This window comes from Coregonus clupeaformis, chromosome 17, assembly GCF_020615455.1.
Source record: "Coregonus clupeaformis isolate EN_2021a chromosome 17, ASM2061545v1, whole genome shotgun sequence".
Classification (NCBI taxonomy): Eukaryota; Metazoa; Chordata; class Actinopteri; order Salmoniformes; family Salmonidae; genus Coregonus; species Coregonus clupeaformis.
In genome coordinates, this window is record NC_059208.1 from 69,644,620 (window position 1) to 69,663,684 (window position 19,065).

Consider the following 19,065-nt stretch of genomic DNA (forward strand, 5'->3'; position numbering starts at 1 on the left):
AGCAAAGGGGATGAATACTTATGTAAATAAGGTATTTCTGTTTTTTTAGGTTTAATACATTTCCTAAAAATTCTAAAAGTCTGTTTTCTCTTTGTCATTATGGGGTATTGTGTGTAGATTGAGGAGGAAACATATTTATTAAATTCATTTTTGATTAAGGCTGTAAACTTAACAAAATGTGGAAAAAGTAAAAGGGTCTGAATACTTTCCGAATGCACTGTAAAGCCCAAATGAGTTCACACTCCATTTCCAGAGATTGCCCTACATAACTAGTGAGTCATTCACCTCACAATAGAATATCGTTACAACCTCCAACATCATCATAGCCCTATAAACCCCTGAAACAAGGTTAACCTCTACGGGATCGGTGTCCCATATACGGGACGGTTGAGCTAACATGCGCTAATGTGATTAGCATGACTGTTGTAAGTAACAGTAAACTTTACAGGACATAGACATGTCTTATATGGGCAGAAAGCTTACATTCTTGTTAATCGAACTGCACTGTCCAATTTACAGTAGCTATTACAGTGAAACAATACCATGCTATTGTTTGAAGAGAGGGCACAACAACATAAAACTTATCACGGCAACTGGTTTGATACAAATAAGGTACTTACATTCAGTAATCTTGCTCTGATTTGTCATCCTAAGGGTCCCAGAGATAAAATGTAGCATAGTTTTGTTTGATCAAATCCATTTTTATATTCAAATGTAGGAACTGGGTTCTACAGTTTGAACCCCTGGTGTCTCTGGCTCCATACCCACCCCGCCCGGCCATCTAGATGTGTGAAAGTTAGTGTATAAGCTAATGATCCATCATGTATGACATTCCTGGGAGTGTGTAAACTTGCATTTTGTATTACCATAGCATTTGTGTATGTTCTCTATAGTTATGTACTTGAAAATGTATCAATTGACCAATTCGGCACATTTGGGCAGACTTGATACAAAATAGTCCAGGATTGCAATGCTTCACTGGATCAATCTGAAACTTTGCACACACAATGCTGCCATATAGTGGCCTAAATCTAAATTGCGCCTAAACTGCAATATTATATTGTGGCCTTTTTCTTGCATTTCAAAGATGATCAAAAATAAATAAAATAAAAACGCATGTTTTTTTGTTTGTATTATCTTTTACCAGATCTAATGTGTTATATTCTCCTACATTAATTTCACATTTCCACAAACTTCAAAGTGTTTCCTTTCAAATGGTATCAAGAATATGCATATCCTTGCTTCAGGTCCTGAGCTACAGGCAGTTAGATTTGGGTATGTCATTTTAGGCGAAAATTGAAAAAAAGGGTCCGATCCTTAAGAGGTGAACTGCTTGTCATTCTTTTCCCAAACAAGATGGGCTACAGTGCCTTCACTAAGGATAACATCTGTCCAATCAGTGGCACCGAATACAATATCTGCCACTTTACAAGTCACAGGTGTGCTGACCCTGTATCCTATGAGTGTGTCCTACCCAGCGTGTCTGTCTTTCTGTGTCCTATGGACCCAGTGTGTACAGTATGTCTGTCTCCTATGGACCCAGTGTATCTGTCTGTCTGTATCCTATGGGCCCAGTGTGTCTGTACGTATCCTATGGACCTAGTGTGTCTGTCTGTCTCCTATGGGCCCAGTGTGTCTGTCTGTCTGTCTCCTATGGACCCGGTGTATCTGTCTGTCTGTATCTTATGGGCCCAGTGTGTCTGTACGTATCCTATGGACCCAGTGTGTCTGTCTGTCTCCTATGGACCCGGTGTATCTGTCTGTCTGTATCCTATGGACCCGGTGTATCTGTCTGTCTGTATCGTATGGGCCCAGTGTGTCTGTCTGTCCCCTATGGACCCAGTGTGTCTGTCTGTCTCCTATGGACCCGGTGTATCTGTCTGTCTGTATCCTATGGACCCGGTGTATCTGTCTGTCTGTATCGTATGGGCCCAGTGTGTCTGTCTATCTCCTGTGGACCGAGTGTGTCTGTCTGTCTCCTGTGGACCCAGTGTATCTGTCTGTCTCATGTGGACCCAGTGTGTCTGTCTGTCTCCTGTGGGCCCAGTGTATCTGTCTGTCTGTCTCCTATGGACTCAGTGTGTCTGTCTGTCTCCTATGGACCCAGTGTGTCTGTCTCTCTCCTATGGACCCAGTGTGTCTGTCTGTCTCCTATGGACCTAGTGTGTCTGTCTGTCTCCTATGGGCCCAGTGTGTCTGTCTGTATCGTATGAATCCAGTGTGTCTGTCTGTGTAACAATGTCTGTGCCCCAGTTAGAGTAAAGACGCTGTGTTTGTGTTTGTCTGCTCTAGTTTGAGTTCATATGGTCATACGTATAGACCAGAGGAGGCTGGTGGGAGGAGCTATAGGAGGGGCTCATTGTAATGGCTGGAATGGGATATATGGAACATATCAAACACATCAAACATATGGAAACCATGGAAACCACTGTTTGACTCCGTTCCATTAATTCCATTACAACCATTACAATGAACCCGTTCTCCTATATTTCCTCCCACCAGCCTCCTCTGGTCTATACACTACGTCAGTTCTATTCCTGTCTCAATGGCTCAGATGTGCCTCCCTGTCCTCCATAGAGGATGGATAGACTATACAGACTAATAGACGTTGTAAACAGGGGCCCACTCGGAATTCAGTTTTACAGACAACAACCTCAACAACCTCAACCCCTCCTCTTGTCTAAGAGCTCTCCTGAAAGCAGCGCAGGGTTAATTTATAGCAGCGTTCTTGGGTCTGTCCGACCCAGTGGGGTCTTTGTGGGTTTCCTGGCTGGCCCTTGGAAATGGTTTATGTGTTATGCCTGCTGTGCAAAGCCTGAGCAGTGCTAGTCATCCTTTACATTTTATGGAATTGTTGGTAATAAAGGCGTGAAAGTGAGGGAGTGAATGTGCTTCAGCGTGTGTTTGTGTGTATGTGGAAGGAAAGAGTGCAGGTATACTGAGTTAATCGTTAAACCGACAAAAGATGCTCATACATTTACCAGCTCTCTACCAATGAGAGGGATAGAGTCATAAAGTTAAGGGCGTAACATTTACACTTCATAGTAAGAAAAAGTTAACATGTGTCACATGACTGTCTACAGAAATTATTATTGGATATTGGTTATGACAACAGTTGTAAAGACCAGAGCTTGTGAAAATCTGTTTGTGAAAGGTTATTGTCCAGTATTGAGGCAGCACTGGTCCAGAGGTGTCTGTCTGTCTCTGTTTGTGTGTCTGTCTGTTGGTTTGTCGGTTCTTAGGGTGAGAGGACTAATCCTGTAAATTCCAGGCTTGCCTCTGTGTCAGAGCCCAGAACATCTTTCCTCTCTCTCCACACGGCAAGGGAGGAGATTATAGGTGATTATAGCCATTCATATTTTACTACCTCAGTAATTATTGTCATTTTAAGATCATAACATCCCTGTGGCTATTCCAGTACCATGCACTGACAGAGGTGTAGTTGGACAAAGGCACACAGCTGCAGGATACAGAACATTATAACAGTGATACAGCTTTCATCTTATTCAGTCATCAGTTTTTACTAGCTCAAAAGCTTGTTGTACGTGAAAGAAGCCTTAGGTAAGAGGCAAGACTGAAAGGTCAGGAATGTGGTTGATGACCTCAGCTGCACCCTCTCTCTCTCTCTCTCTCTCTCTCTCTCTCTCTCTCTCTCTCTCTCTCTCTCTCTCTCTCTCTCTCTCTCTCTCTCTCTCTCTCTCTCTCGCTCTCTCTCTCTCTCTCTCTCTGTCAGTGAGGTACTTGTTTCACGTTGCCAGTGTAACAGAGGTGGTTCAGTGAATTAAGCTCACATAATGAGTAACCGTGCCTAAGATCTGTAAGACTTGTGTAAGCTAAGGCTTTAGCTCAACAGGCTAACACAGTATATGCATATCTGGCTGTATACCTTGTTGGCTGCTGTGATTTGTCTCCCATTGGTATTTCATCTCTTATGCCACCTGAACTCTGGTTTGTTTGGTATAGCTCCTTTCCCTGGATGTTTTATTTATTACAAAATCCTTTTATGCACTGTATGCCATCACCTTCCATTCTGCCAGCCATAGATTTGGCTTGGCAAACCTCTCTGTGAATGACAAATGCAAGTCTGTGCCGTCTTCTCTCTGGGAAGAAGAAGGAGGTTTTGAAGGTAATAGGATTCCAGAGTCAGGGTCCAGTTCCAGTTCCAACCAACAGAATACCTAGTTTCCTCTCTTCTCCACTTTGTGTTTTTTCTTCCTCTGCTCAAATACAGTGATGTTTAAAAAAAGGCCCATACTTTGCGGCCACTTATCTGTGCCAGCTGGTATGGAACTAATCTGAGCTGAGCTATTTCTCATTAAAGGAGGGCCTCTTTGGGAGGCGCGCCGGTGTGCGGACTGCGGACAGGGGAAAGAGCTGTCTGTTTCTACAGAAGGGCTTCATTTTGTGGCGGGCAGGAATAACTCCCTGACAGTTTTATTGCAGGCCGAACTTCAGGCCTAAGATGAGGAGCACAGAGCCTTTGTGCAAACGCCACTGATACACTGTGGAGGAATGTTGACTACCATGCCATCTCTGATTGGCTTGGCGTCTGGCCCCTCTATCCCCCCTCCTAAAACATGCTCCTCTAGGATTAGTGCTAAAACTGGCAGCCTCCTGGCTGATGAGGAAAATCACTGTCCTTGTTGTAGTGGAATCACTACAAGTGGAATCAGGAAGTGGATCATCAGTGACACTGTTTTGTCAGCGATGGTTGATTCTGACCCAGGCTTTATTGAATGATGATCATGTATCATTTGACGTTTGACTTTATTATTTGATCATTTCTGTAGAAAGCTATTTATTTATTTAAGTGAATGACCAGATAACCATCTTACATCCGAGAATAAAAAACAATAAATGTCTGACTGGAAATACAGACGGTTGATTCACGATCAACGCTCTAACATGAAAGTAGAACTACGGTATTAATCATCTTAATCGTTTTAGCAAGGGGAAGGTGTGATGAGTAACCTACATAACCGTCCTCCCTCTCCACCCTCCAGTGATCAGATCCCACATCTCAACTCTGAGTCATCGTCACCATGGTTATGACCCTGTCACAACCTGCATGCTGCAGGAGGCTTTGATTTTCCCACACATGGTGCAGACTAAAGAGGAGAGTCATCAGGACAGGCAGTGCCCCTACCGCAGCAGAAACATGGTGATAGGGATGGTGATGGGGACGTGGTGCCAACTGGCAGAGAGACTGATGAATCTGCTGATTTACTTTCACGACATACAGTATCTGGGATACCTGCCATTAGGGCCCATGTTCATAAAGTATCTGAGAGTAGGAGCACTGTTCAAGGATCAGGTCCTCCCTGCCCATATTATCTTATAAATTATGATAAAAAATAAGAAATCTGATCCTAGATCAGCAATCCAGCTCTCCTATGGGCCCAGATCTCCTCCTGAAAGAGGAGCGTGATGGGAATGTGGTAGGATTGTGTTGCTATGGGTATGGAAATGTAAGAAATGTTGGTCCCTACAAAGCTTATATCATAAGGGGAGAATGTGTCCATTGTCTCCTGGCATCCAGCTCAACTGTACAGGATCTTTGGTGATGTAAGGAGTGAAACAGTAGCCAGTAAACTGACTTACTGTATACTGTAGACCCCAACCGTCTGTATGACAACAACATTTTCCCTTTGCTTCGTCACTTTTTCATGTTGAGTCAACATGGGAAAATTCCCCTGTACAACATTGTACAGTAAACATCCTTTTTTGGGGCGATTCACACAGTATGTGACATTTCTTTACCATGATGCATAGAGCTGCGTATCGGTGTGCCCCTGTAAATATTTCCTCACTTCACTGCAGATTTATATCTGGTGGGTGTTGATACCAGTAGGTTACTGGGACATACTCTTTTAAAAGACCAGGAGTAATCTGATCTGTGTCCCGATCTCAGCCATGTATGGCATTGAATGTTTCAGAATGTGTGTTTCCTCTCCTCCAGCATGGAATACCCCAGCCCTGTGTTCCATCATAATCTAGATATTGTGTTGGTTCACTATGTGTCTACCCAGGGTGCATCATCATCAGATGTAGGTCATATTCACAGACTGGCCCCAGGCAGTCTACAGTACACACGCACACACACACCAACTCCCTGAGTGAATGTGAACACATTTGATTGTCCTGGAACACAGCCGAGTCAGTACATCCCACAACATGTGTCCTGGAACACACCCCAGTCAGTACATCCCTCAACATGTGTCCTGGAACACAGCCCAGTCAGTACATCCCTCAACATGTGTCCTGGAACACAGCCCAGTCAGTACATCCCACAACATGTGTCCTGGAACACTCCCAGTCAGCACATCCCACAACATTTGTACTGGAACACAGCCCAGTCAGTACATCCCTCAACATGTGTCCTGGAACACAGCCCAGTAAGGACATCACTCAACATGTGTCCTGCAACACAGCTCAGCCCAGTCAGCCCAGTAAGCACATCCCTCAACATGTGTCCTGGAACACAGCCCAGTCAGTACATCCCTCAACATGTGTCCTGGAACACAGCCCAGTCAGTACATCCCACAACATGTGTCCTGGAACGCTCCCAGTCAGCACATCCCACAACATTTGTACTGGAACACAGCCCAGTCAGTACATCCCTCAACATGTGTCCTGGAACACAGCCCAGTAAGGACATCACTCAACATGTGTCCTGCAACACAGCTCAGCCCAGTCAGCCCAGTCAGCACATCCCTCTACATGTGTCCTGGAACACAGCCCTGCCCAGACCAGTCAGCACATCCTTCAAAATGTGTCCTGGAACACATCCCAGTCAGCACATCCCTCAACATGTGTCCTGGAACACCTCCAGTCAGCACACCCCTCAACATTTGTCCTGGAACACTCCCAGTCAGCACATCCCTCAACATGTGTCCTGGAACACAGCCCAATCAGTACATCCCTCAACATGTGTCCTGGAACACAGCCCAATCAGTACATCCCTCAACATGTGTCCTGGAACACTCCCAGTCAGCACATCCCTCAACATTTGTCCTGGAACACAGCCCAGTCAGTACATCCCTCAACATGTGTCCTGGAACACAGCCCAATCAGTACATCCCTCAACATGTGTCCTGGAACACTCCCAGTCAGCACCTCCCTCAACATGTGTCCTGGAACACTCCCAGTCAGCACATCCCTCAACATGTGTCCTGGAACACAGCCCAGTCAGTACATCCCTCAACATGTGTCCTGGAACACAGCCCAGTCAGTACATCCCTCAACATTTGTCCTGGAACACATCCCAGTCAGTACATCCCTCAGCATTTGTCCTGGAACACAGCCCAGTCAGTACATCCCTTAATATTTGTCCTGGAACACAGCCCAGTCAGTACATCCCTCAACATGTGTCCTGCAACACAGCCCAGTCAGTACATCCCTCAACATGTGTCCTGGAACACAGCCCAGTCAGTACATCCCTCAACATGTGTCCTGGAACACAGCCCAGTCAGTACATCCCTCAACATGTGTCCTGGAACACAGCCCAGTCAGTACATCCCTCAACATTTGTCCTGGAACACAGCCCAGTCAGTACATCCCTCAACATGTGTCCTGCAACACAGCCCAGTCAGTACATCCCTCAACATGTGTCCTGGAACACAGCCCAGTCAGTACATCCCTCAACATGTGTCCTGGAACACAGCCCAGTCAGTCCAGAGCCACTAAGCCAACCTCCGACCAACTGAGGAATCCCCTTTGCAACTGTTCAGCAATACATCGTTTTCCTCAACAGTGTGTGCGTGCGTGTGTGCGTGCGTGTGTGTGTGTGTGCGTGTATGCGTGGTGTGTGTATGCGCGACGTGCAAAGTGCTTGCATTAGGGCTTTTCTGTGGGGGTTGGGTGTTGTCTAAGTCTTTGCTGACGGACAAGTGCTGTCTGACGTGTGTGTGTGTGTGTGTGTGTGTGTGTGTGTGTGTGTGTGTGTGTGTGAGAGAGAGAGAGAGAGAGGAGTGAGGGGGTCTGTTAGGCATTGGCTGTGTCTGGGCTATACTGCTGGCTAACGGTGTCTCTGGAAGAATCTATGTGTGCCCACAGAGCTGGCAGACACACACACACACACACAAACACACACACACACACAAACTCAGACCTTCAGCTGGGAAGGGATTTAATCTATGACTGAAAACAACAATGATGAATAGAGGTCTGTTGCTGTGCTGTGAATCTCAAGCATATGCCCCATCCACCATCCAGCCAAGAGACTGTGTGTGTTTCTCACCCTTCTGAATAGAATTAGGGCCAGCTGTTTGTATAGACAGATCACTCATAGACGTAAGAGGTTTCAACGGACAGCGTTGGGTTGTGTTAGGGTCTGATGTTCATGACTCATAATCTCACACACACATGCACATGCACATGCACGTGCACGTGCAAACACACACACATACGCACCAACAGTAAGGAAGAAATCAAACTCTCCAGTGCCACAATGATCAGGACAGTGATGGAATTTGAATGAGTTCTCTTGTTAGGCCGTAGAGCATCATGACAGAATATATGTTATAATGAGTTCTCTTGTTAGGCCGTAGAGCAACATGACAGAATATATGTTATAATGAGTTGTCTTGTTAGGCCGTAGAGCAACATGACAGAATATATGTTATAATGAGTTCTCTTGTCAGGCCGTAGAGCAACATGACAGAATATATGTTATAATGAGTTCTCTTGTCAGGCCGTAGAGCAACATGACAGAATATATGTTATAATGAGTTCTCTTGTCAGGCCGTAGAGCAACATGACAGAATATATGTTATAATGAGTTGTCTTGTTAGGCCGTAGAGCAACATGACAGAATATATGTTACTGATGAGGCCCCTTCCTGCTACGGTGAAAGGTGTGTGTGTGTGTGTGTGTGTGTGTGTGTGTGTGTGTGTGTGTGTGTGTGTGTGTGTGTGTGTGTGTGTGTGATCGTACACAGGGGTCACCTGGGCCTCTCACTTTGGCTTGAAGAAGGAGGGTAGCATAATTATTGAGGTCTAAGTAATGTGAGAGTGTGAAAACAGGGAGCAGACAGGTCAGAGGTCATTGGAGACCAAACGCATCTGTGTTCATGATAAGGAGGAAAACATGAGTGAGGAAGAAGAAAGAAGAGGTAGAGCTGAACGAGGGAGCGAGAGAGATGGGGGCTGAGAGCGAGAGAGAGAGAGAGAGAGAGAGGTAGAGATGAAACAGAGAGAAAGAAAAATGGGGAGAGGGAGAGAGAGAGAGAGAGAGAGAGAGGTAGAGCTGAAGGAGACTACAGTAGGATATGGTGTATGTTGCTATCTGCAGCAGTGACACAGCTTTCGCTGAGTCAGTGTAGAGACTCTCCAAGCAGCAGCAGCCTGTGTGGTAGTGGTACAGTGTACCTCCACTGCAGCACTGCATCAAAATAGACTGGAGTCACGCTCTACTGCTCAACACTGCCTCCCAATGGTGAGACAATGAACAACACCTGAAATGCAACGCCATGTTGAAAGATCTCAACATACCCTGAAAGGATGAGAACACCTAAGAGTTTTTGGAAGTAATGCAATGTACCAAGAGTCCTCATAACCATACCAATTAGCAATGAATCATTTTCTTTTGGAAACCCTTTAGCCTTTGCACAACAACATTACACATTGAATCATGAGTGTAGCTACATGTTGGTAAGCTGACCTGTGTGGTCTGGTCATAAGTCAGTCAGTGTAGTAGCCAGTCACAGTTTTATATTATCTGTATGGTAGTAGTGGCTTTGCACGGTGGAGGCAGATAGAGTTAGTTCTGTCAGCAGGAAAAGTCCAGTGTTTTCTAACTCTTCATAGATGTGCTTCTCTGAACTAGGCCTCCTGTAGCTCAGTTGGTAGAGCATGGAGCTTGCAACGCCAGGGTTGTGGGTTCGATTCCCACGGGGGGCCAGTATGAAAAATGTATGCACTCACTAACTGTAAGTCGCTCTGGATAAGTGCGTCTGCTAAATGACTAAAATGTACAGTCTCCTTTCCCTCGGCATTTCTCTCCTCACTGGCCCAAAGCAACTAGTCAAACTATTACTGGACAAGATGTGTATTAGCATTAATGAAATGTGACAGAATATTCTACTGAAAGGTTATAGTTCATGGACTCTGAATCAAAATAGCAAATTTCACAGAAAACCAGAACAATTGAACACAACCAAGCTGGATGGTAGCTATCAGTCCTTCACAGGTCCTCTGGCATTGACAGGAGGAACTCTGTCACGCTGGTTTTCACTCACACATGCAGGGTTACCTCTCCAATCTCTTGGACAGTAAGCCTTTGCTTAGTTAGCTTTTTCCTTGAGTCATTGACATGGAAAAGTACCGCAGCTGTGTGTGACTGTAAACGGATCCTTTCTTTCTTTCTTCTTTCTTTCTTTCTTTCTTTCTTTCTTTCTTTCTTTCTTTCTTTCTTTCTTTCTTTCTTTCTTTCTTTCTTTCTTTCTTTCTTTCTTTCTTTCTTTCTTTCTTTCTTTCTTTCTTTCGTTCTTTCTTTCTTTCTTTCTTTTAGAGAAACTCTACAACTCAAATGGACGAGAGCTGAGGAGAGCCCTGTTTTCCCTCAAGCAGATCTTTCAGGTAATGTTCCCCTCCCTTTTGTCTTAGCAGCACCCTGAGAATGGCAGATGAATTAATACTGCAGCGTTAGTCTACTACTGGCTGTTGTTTATCATTAACTATCACACATTCTCCCATGTGGCACACACACACACACACACACACACACACACACACACACACACACACACACACACACACACACACATGCTTTGTACAGCAAGTGCTCATACAAACATACTTAACACAAACACACACACTGTACAGTAATATTTTCCCTAGCTGTCTGAACAGAGGGGGGGTCTAGAGGGGGAGGCTAGAGGGGAGGCTAGAGGGGAGGCTAGAGGGGGGGTCTAGAGGGGGGTCTAGAGGGGGGGTCTAGAGGGGGGAGGCTAGGGGGGGCTAGAGGGGGGAGGCTAGAGGGGGGTCTAGAGGGGGGTCTAGAGGGGGGTCTAGAGGGGAGGCTAGAGTGGGGGGCTAGAGGGGGAGGCTAGAGGGGGGCTAGAGGGGAGGCTAGAGGGGGAGGCTAGAGGGGGAGGCTAGAGGGGGAGGCTAGAGGGGGAGGCTAGGGGGGCTAGAGGGGGAGACTAGAGGGTGAGGCTAGAGGGGGGTCTAGAGGGTGAGGCTAGAGGGGGAGGCTAGAGGGGGGCTAGAGGGGGAGGCTAGAGTGGGGGCTAGAGGGGGGAGGCTAGGGGGGCTAGAGGGGGGGTCTAGAGGGGGGTCTAGAGGGGGGTCTAGAGGGGGGTCTAGAGGGGGAGGCTAGGGGGCTAGAGGGGGAGGCTAGAGGGGGGGTCTAGAGGGGGGTCTAGAGGGGGAGGCTAGAGTGGGGGGCTAGAGGGGGAGGCTAGAGGGGGGCTAGAGGGGAGGCTAGAGGGGGAGGCTAGAGGGGGAGGCTAGAGGGGGAGGCTAGGGGGGTCTAGAGGGGGAGACTAGAGGGTGAGGCTAGAGGGGGGTCTAGAGGGTGAGGCTAGAGGGGGAGGCTAGAGGGGGCTAGAGGGGGGAGGCTAGAGTGGGGGGGCTAGAGGGGGGAGGCTAGGGGGGCTAGAGGGGGGAGGCTAGAGGGGGGGGTCTAGAGGGGGGTCTAGAGGGGGAGGCTAGGGGGGCTAGAGGGGGAGGCTAGAGGGGGGTCTAGAGGGGGGTCTAGAGGGGGGGAGGCTAGAGGGGGGGTCTAGAGGGGGAGGCTAGGGGGGCTAGAGGGGGAGGCTAGAGGGGGGGTCTAGAGGGGGGTCTAGAGGGGGAGGCTAGGGGGGCTAGAGGGGGAGGCTAGAGGGGGGGTCTAGAGGGGGGGTCTAGAGGGGGAGGCTAGGGGGGGCTAGAGGGGGAGGCTAGAGGGGGTCTAGAGGGGGGTCTAGAGGGGGGTCTAGAGGGGGAGGCTAGAGTGGGGGGCTAGAGGGGGAGGCTAGAGGGGGGCTAGAGGGGAGGCTAGAGGGGGAGGCTAGAGGGGGAGGCTAGAGGGGGAGGCTAGAGGGGGAGGCTAGAGGGGAGGCTAGGGGGGGGCTAGAGGGGGGAGACTAGAGGGTGAGGCTAGAGGGGGGTCTAGAGGGTGAGGCTAGAGGGGGAGGCTAGAGGGGGGGCTAGAGGGGGAGGCTAGAGAGGGAGGCTAGAGGGGGGGGCTAGAGGGGGGAGGCTAAAGGGGGAGACTAGAGGGGGGGCTAGAGAGGGGGCTAGAGGGGGGGGCTAGAGGGGGAGGCTAGAGGGGGAGGCTAGAGGGGGGAGGCTAGAGGGGGAGACTAGAGGGGGGAGGCAAGAGGGGGAGTGTTAACCATCACTTCAGGAGACCGTTGGAAGGGAACGAGAGCAACAGATGTTGACAGAGAATACAGGAATAGATCAGGACGCATCACTGTGGCTGTGGACACTTGGAATGACTAGGTCTGGTTTGGAGGAAGAGTATGTCACCACACACACACACACACACACAAACACTCACACACTCACATACACACACACACACAAACACTCACACACACACACACACACACACACTCACACACACACACTCACACACACACACACACACACACACACAAACACAAACGAATGCACTCGAGTAACCTCTCCCCTAAAGACCTTGTATCAATATAGTGCGTCCATGCGTTTGGATGAAGAAACTCTGTTAAAATGCTGTCTGCTGCAGGTCTATACCTAAATGTTATCAGAAGATACAGTGTCTCCAGCTCTTTGTCACAGACTGTATAATATTTCAGTTCCAGCCTAGCTGTGTGTCTGGAACTTTCTCTCTCTGTGTGAGTACACACTTGTATACACAATGGTTTTGCCAAATGACTGGGCTCTCCATCATTGATGCATGTAGAAGCTGTCCTGGAAACACTCTGGTGTGTATTCCACACATACACACACACAAACACAAACACACACACGCACACACCTCTCCCCCTCACTCCCCACCTGAGCACTAGCCCGTAGCCAAGCGTTGCGTAGCCCACTCCGAAGCCTGCTGAAAACCTCCCTCCTGTACTTAAATGACTGAGCCGTCGACAGGTGTGAGAGCCACAGGTGGTTTTGTCATCTAGGAGAAGAACATAAAGTGCAGGGGGAGGCAAGCGGACATGAGGTTCTGCAAATAAAATACTACTGTAACAAGCTGAATTACAGTGGCTTGTGAAAGTATTCACCCCCTTGGCATTTTTCCTATTTTGTTGCCTTACAACCTGGAATTAAAATATATTTTTTGGGGGTTTGTATCATTTGATTTACACAACATGCCTACCACTTTGAAGATGCAAAATATGTTTTATTGTGAAACAAACAAGAAATAAGACAAAAAAACAGAAAACTTTAGCGTGCATAACTATTCACCCCCCCCAAAGTCAATAGTTTGTAGAGTCACCTTTTGCAGCAATTACAGCTGCAAGTCTCTTGGGGTATGTCTCTATAAGCTTGGCACATCTAGCCACTGGGATTTTTGCCCATTCTTCAAGACAAAACTGCTCCTGCTCCTTCAAGTTGGATGGATTCCGCTGGTTTACAGCAATCTTTAAGTCATACCACAGATTCTCAATTGGATTGAGGTCTGGGCTTTGACTAGGCCATTCCAAGACATTTAAATGTTTCCCCTTAAACCACTCGAGTGCTGCTTTAGCAGTATGCTTAGGGTCATTGTCCTGCTGGAAGGTGAACCTCCATCCCAGTCTCAAATCTCTGGAAGACTGAAACAGGTTTCCCTCAAGAATTTCCCTGTATTTAGCGCCATCCATCATTCCTTCAATTCTGACCAGTTTCCCAGTCCCTGCCGATGAAAAACATCCCCACAGCATGATGCTGCCACCACCATGCTTCACTGTGGGGATGGTGTTCTCGGGGTGATGAGAGTTGTTGGGTTTGCGCCAGACATAGCGTTTTCCTTGATGGCCAAAAAGCTCAATTTTAGTCTTATCTGACCAGAGCACCTTCTTCCATATGTTTGGGGAGTCTCCCACATGCCTTTTGGCGAACACCAAATGGGTTTGCTTATTTTTTTCTTTAAGCAATGGCTTTTTTCTGGCCACTCTTCCATAAAGCCCAGCTCTGTGGAGTGTACGGCTTAAAGTGGTCCTATGGACAGATACTCCAATCTCCGCTGTGGAGCTTTGCAGCTCCTTCAGGGTTATCTTTGGTCTCTTTGTTGCCTCTCTGATTAATCCCCTCCTTGCCTGGTCTGTGTGTTTTGGTTGATGGGGATGAATACTTTTGCAAGGCACTGTATAGGAGACAAACTCAGCAGAAACACATAAATATCACAGGGCCATTCACAATGTATTTCAGGGTTATGATAATACTGTGTTTTTCATTATATTCCAGTATCGAAGCACTGCTACAGTGGGCTTAGTTCTCCTATTCAATATTTTAACACATTTGTCTAGTATTAATTCCTTAAATTCAGCGTAGGGTCAAAAAGACTTAGATAAACAGTCCACTAAAACATGCTTTTTCATTTAGCTCCCCCAAGGTCTTTTGATATTACAAAACTGGACAGGCTGCCAATGAAACGTTGTGTGGTGACATCAAAGTGAAAGAAATAGCACTGAGCTCAGATCAGATGGTTCAGTATAAAGAAATAGCACTGAGCTAAGATCAGATGGTTCAGTATCAAGTGCTCTCCCAGTGGGTGTTTGGCTACAAGCTAACTCTACAGGGTGCATCCCAAATGGCACCCAATTCCCTATGTAGTGCACTACTTTTGACCAGGGTCTCATAGGACTCTATTCAAAAGTAGTGCACTACATAGGGAATAGGGTGCCATTTGGGACACAGACTCAGAAAAGCTGGGAGCCTGTTGTTCAGAAATACATTCATCCAATTGGATCAATTAGATTAGAGCTAATCATGTTATTGTAGGGTAATAACCACAACGTTAGCGAATAGCCACAGCATTGAAGGTTATTCAACAGGGCCCCATGCCTCTTGTATGTAAGAGGACAGTCCTGATCTAGTATTAAAGGGTTTCTCCATCCATAGTTCCCTAGACACATTGTCTACATTGAATTTCACTCCTGAGGAGTATTTTTCTTCCCAGTATCAACTGGGCCTAATATACAAGGTCAAAACAAATTCCTTCCTATTGTAATATTCTGTTCAGAAGGTATTTTGATGTCTGGTGTCCTGATCCCAGTGTGTACATAGCCTACAGTAACCATCTCTCGAGTGGCGCAGTGGTCTAAGGCACTGCATCGCAGTGCTAGCTGTGCCACTAGAGATCCTGGTTCAAATCCTGGCTCTGTCATAGCCGGCCGCGACCGGGAGACCCATGGGGCGGCGCACAATTGGCCCAGGGTAGGGGAGGGAATGGCCGGCAGGGATGTAGCTCAGTTGGTAGAGCATGGCGTTTGCAACGCCAGGGTTGTGGGTTCGATTCCCACGGGGGGCCAGTATGAAAAATAAAATAAAAATAATGTATGCGCTCACTAACTGTAAGTCGCTCTGGATAAGAGCGTCTGCTAAATTACTAAAATGTAATGATTAACCTGACAGCAGGGTTTCCCTACTCGTTCCCTGGGTGCACGATTTGTTTTTTTGCCCTAACACTACACAGCTGATTCAAATAATCAACTCATCATCAAGCTTTGATTATTTGAATCAGCTGTGTAGTGATAGGGCAAAAACCAAAATGTGCACCCAGGGGGGGCCAATAGGCTACTATTTCACAGCTAAGACTCAACAACCCTGATGTAATGAAGTTGTTTGGTGTGAACCCAGAGTTTCCCCTTCACTTCAGCAAGGATCTAAGATGGAGGGGGTTGTGGTCTGGGTCAGTAATACCAAATCAGCAATGCGAAGTGTGCTCACTGCTCGCTCACTCACTCACTCACTCACTCACTCACTCACTCACTCACTCACTCACTCATGCGCCGAGTGGTTCGTTGGCATCTAACCATTCATTAAACGGGGACAGCAATGCTCTTAGCACCTCTCTGTCACTAATTGGATGAGCTCTTTCTGTTAGCCGGTAACAGGCACTTAGCAACCGATGTTTAAGGTAGCTACAAAACACAGGGTTGCCATGACAACAGGAAATGAGGTGCTTGGAGCATGCTGGGTAATTTGTCCCTGGTGAAAGTAATGCACAACATACTTAGTCTTACTTTCTGTCATGGAGATATGTGTTGTCAAGGATACCATAAATCTCTTTAATTAAATGTAATGCTTGTATTGCCCATACTTGGCAAAGTTTAAAGGTCATTATTATACTGTAGATACAAAAATGAGACCTACAAGAGCTCTTAAATGTCTTTAAAGGTCTTTATAGATTTGTGGCGTCAAAAAACCACTCTCATATAACTTCCTAATCCATGTCCCATTATGCTAAATCATACCTAGGGTGTGTCCCAAATGCTGCCCTATTCCCTATATAGTGCACTACCTTGTGCTATTTAGGACTCATCCATAGAATCACTGCTACTCATTGCACAGGACCAGTCTCTAGTCGTCTGTGTTCATTTGTTAGCTGTGTGTCTCAGTGACAGAGAGACTGTGGGTTGCGTCCCAAATGGCACCCTATTCTCTGTGGACTACTTTTGACCAGGGCTCATAGGGTACCATTTGGGACACTATATGATGTGTTAGAATCAGGCGTAAACTGCTCTTCTCTCTGCTCTTCAGGATGACAAGGACCTGGTCCATGAGTTTGTGGTGTCTGAAGGACTGACATGTCTAATCAAGGTTGGGGCTGAAGCGGACCAGAACTACCAGAATTACATCCTCAGAGGTATGTACAGACCAGTAGTAACTCACACATACACATACACACACACACACACACACACACACACACACACACACACACACACACACACAAACACACACACATACGGGGCTGTAGTGGAGCAGGTTGAGAGCTTCAAGTTCCTTGGTGTCCACATCACCAACAAACTAACATGGTCCAAACACACCAAGACAGTCGTGAAGAGGGCACGACAAATCCTATTCCCCCTAAGGAGACCTCAAAAGGGTCTACAGCTGCACCATCGAGAGCATCCTGACGGATTGCATCACTGCCTTGTATGGCAACTGCTCGGCCTCCAACCGCAAGGCACTACAGAGGGTAGTGCGTACGGCCCAGTACATCACCTGCCATCCAGGACCTCTAAACCAGGCGGTGTCAGAGGAAGGCCCTAAAAATTGTCAAAGACTCCAGCCACCCTAGTCATAGACTGTTCTCTCTGCTACCGCACGGCAACCTACATGTACATATTACCTTAATTACCTCGACTAACCGGTGCCCCCACACATTGAGTCGGTACTGGTACCCCCTGTATATAGCCTCGCTATTGTTATTTTTACTGCTGCTCTTTAATTATTTGTTACTTTTATTTTGTATTATTTTATATTGTATTTTTTTGTGATTTTTTGGGGTATTCTTTCTTAAAACTGCATTGTTGGTTAAGGGCTTGTAAGTAAGCATTTCACTGTAAGGTCTACACCTGTTGTATTCGGCACATGTGAAAAATACAATTTGATTTGATTTGATTTGACACGCACAGTCTCCTATCCCAGTCCCCCACCCACCCCTCTCTGTACAACACATGACTACATGGCAATCCAAAAATATATTTGTTTTATTGTCACATAAACCAGATACTGTAGGTGCAGTGAAATGTGTTGGTTTTAAAGGGTCAGCTATAGTGGTACGGAGCCCTGGGAGCAGATTAGGGTTAAGTGCCTTGCTCAAGGATAGTATCAATCAGAGATGGTATTAATCAGAGATGGTATCAATCAGGATGGTACCAATCAACACATTGACGCTTTGGGTTAGGCCAGTCTCCATAAACCTACCCAGGACCACCACATGTGTTTACATTCTTCATTTAAATTAATGGTTTGGCTTGGTGGTGACACACACACAGATACACACACACACACACACACACGCATGCACACGCACACAGCAGTCTTGTACAGCTAACCTTGTGGGGACACACAATTCAGTCCCATTCAAAATCCTATTTTCCCTAACCCCTAACCCTAACCCGTACTCTTACCCTTACCCTAACCTTAACCCTAACCCTAATCTTTACCCAAAAACCTAACCTTAACCCTAACACTAAACCTAACCCTAGCGCCTAACCCTAACCCTAACCCTAAAACTAACCCTAGCGCCTAACCCTAACCCTTAACGTAATTCTAACCCTAACGCTAATTCTAACCTTAACCCTAAACCCCCTAGAAACAGCATTTGACCTCGTGGTGACTAACAAAATGTCCCCAGTTGGACACATTTTTGTTTGTTTACTATTCTTGTGGGGACACACACACACACACAAACAACTGTAAATGTATGTCATGGTTAATATGGGGGAAGGAAATTAGACCAATAAGGAATCTGGATATTAATGTATCTGTCCTTTGTCTGTGGAGGTCAAAGGTTGACCATGTTAAAGTGTGTGTGTGTGCGTGCGTGCGTATGTGTGCAGTCAGGTCTAGCTGTGTTTAGAGGTTAGGTAGTGATGGTAGGGGAACTGGGAGGGGTCAACACACCCACCTACAAGGTCACAGACACTATTTAACAGGCGGCTCTGTTGCTAAGGGCAGGTCACACATTCTTAAGCTCCCAATAAAAGTCCTGGCAGGATGTTGCAGTTCATAAAACGAATTTCCCTCTCTCTCTCTGTCTCTCCATCTTTCGCTCTCTCTCTCTCTCCCTCTCTCTCGCTCTCTCACTCTCCTTCTTCAGCCTCTCTCTCTCTCTCTCTCTCTCGCTCTCTCCTTCTTCAGCCTCTCTCTCTCTCTCTCTCTCTCGCTCTCTTTGGAATAAAATAAGTTTTGTCGCTTTATTGATGATTAAGTCAGAGAGACTTTATTAACGACTTTGGGCCGTGATACAGGCTTGGAACTGAAACGATGTCTGAAGAAGACTGATGCTTCAATTAATTTTGGGTTACATAGCCCAGACACCTCTTTGACTTTGGTATTCATTTATTACATTTAGCTTAAACAAGAGTCATATCTCACTGTAAACGACCTTCATTATCTGGTATGGTTCACATGTTAGGCCTAAATCACATCATGGTCT

At 46.6% G+C, this 19,065-nt stretch overlaps 1 protein-coding gene across 1 annotated transcript in view; it reads left to right on the top strand.

Moving 5' to 3' along the window:
- LOC121585846 (FH1/FH2 domain-containing protein 3-like) overlaps positions 1–19,065 on the top strand; it is a 229,971-nt gene that overhangs the window by 141,543 nt on the left and 69,363 nt on the right. The window contains exons 4-5 of the mRNA XM_045226596.1: positions 10,510–10,577; positions 16,656–16,761. Coding sequence (XP_045082531.1) covers positions 10,510–10,577; positions 16,656–16,761 — 174 coding nt within the window. The remainder of the gene's footprint in view (positions 1–10,509; positions 10,578–16,655; positions 16,762–19,065) is intronic.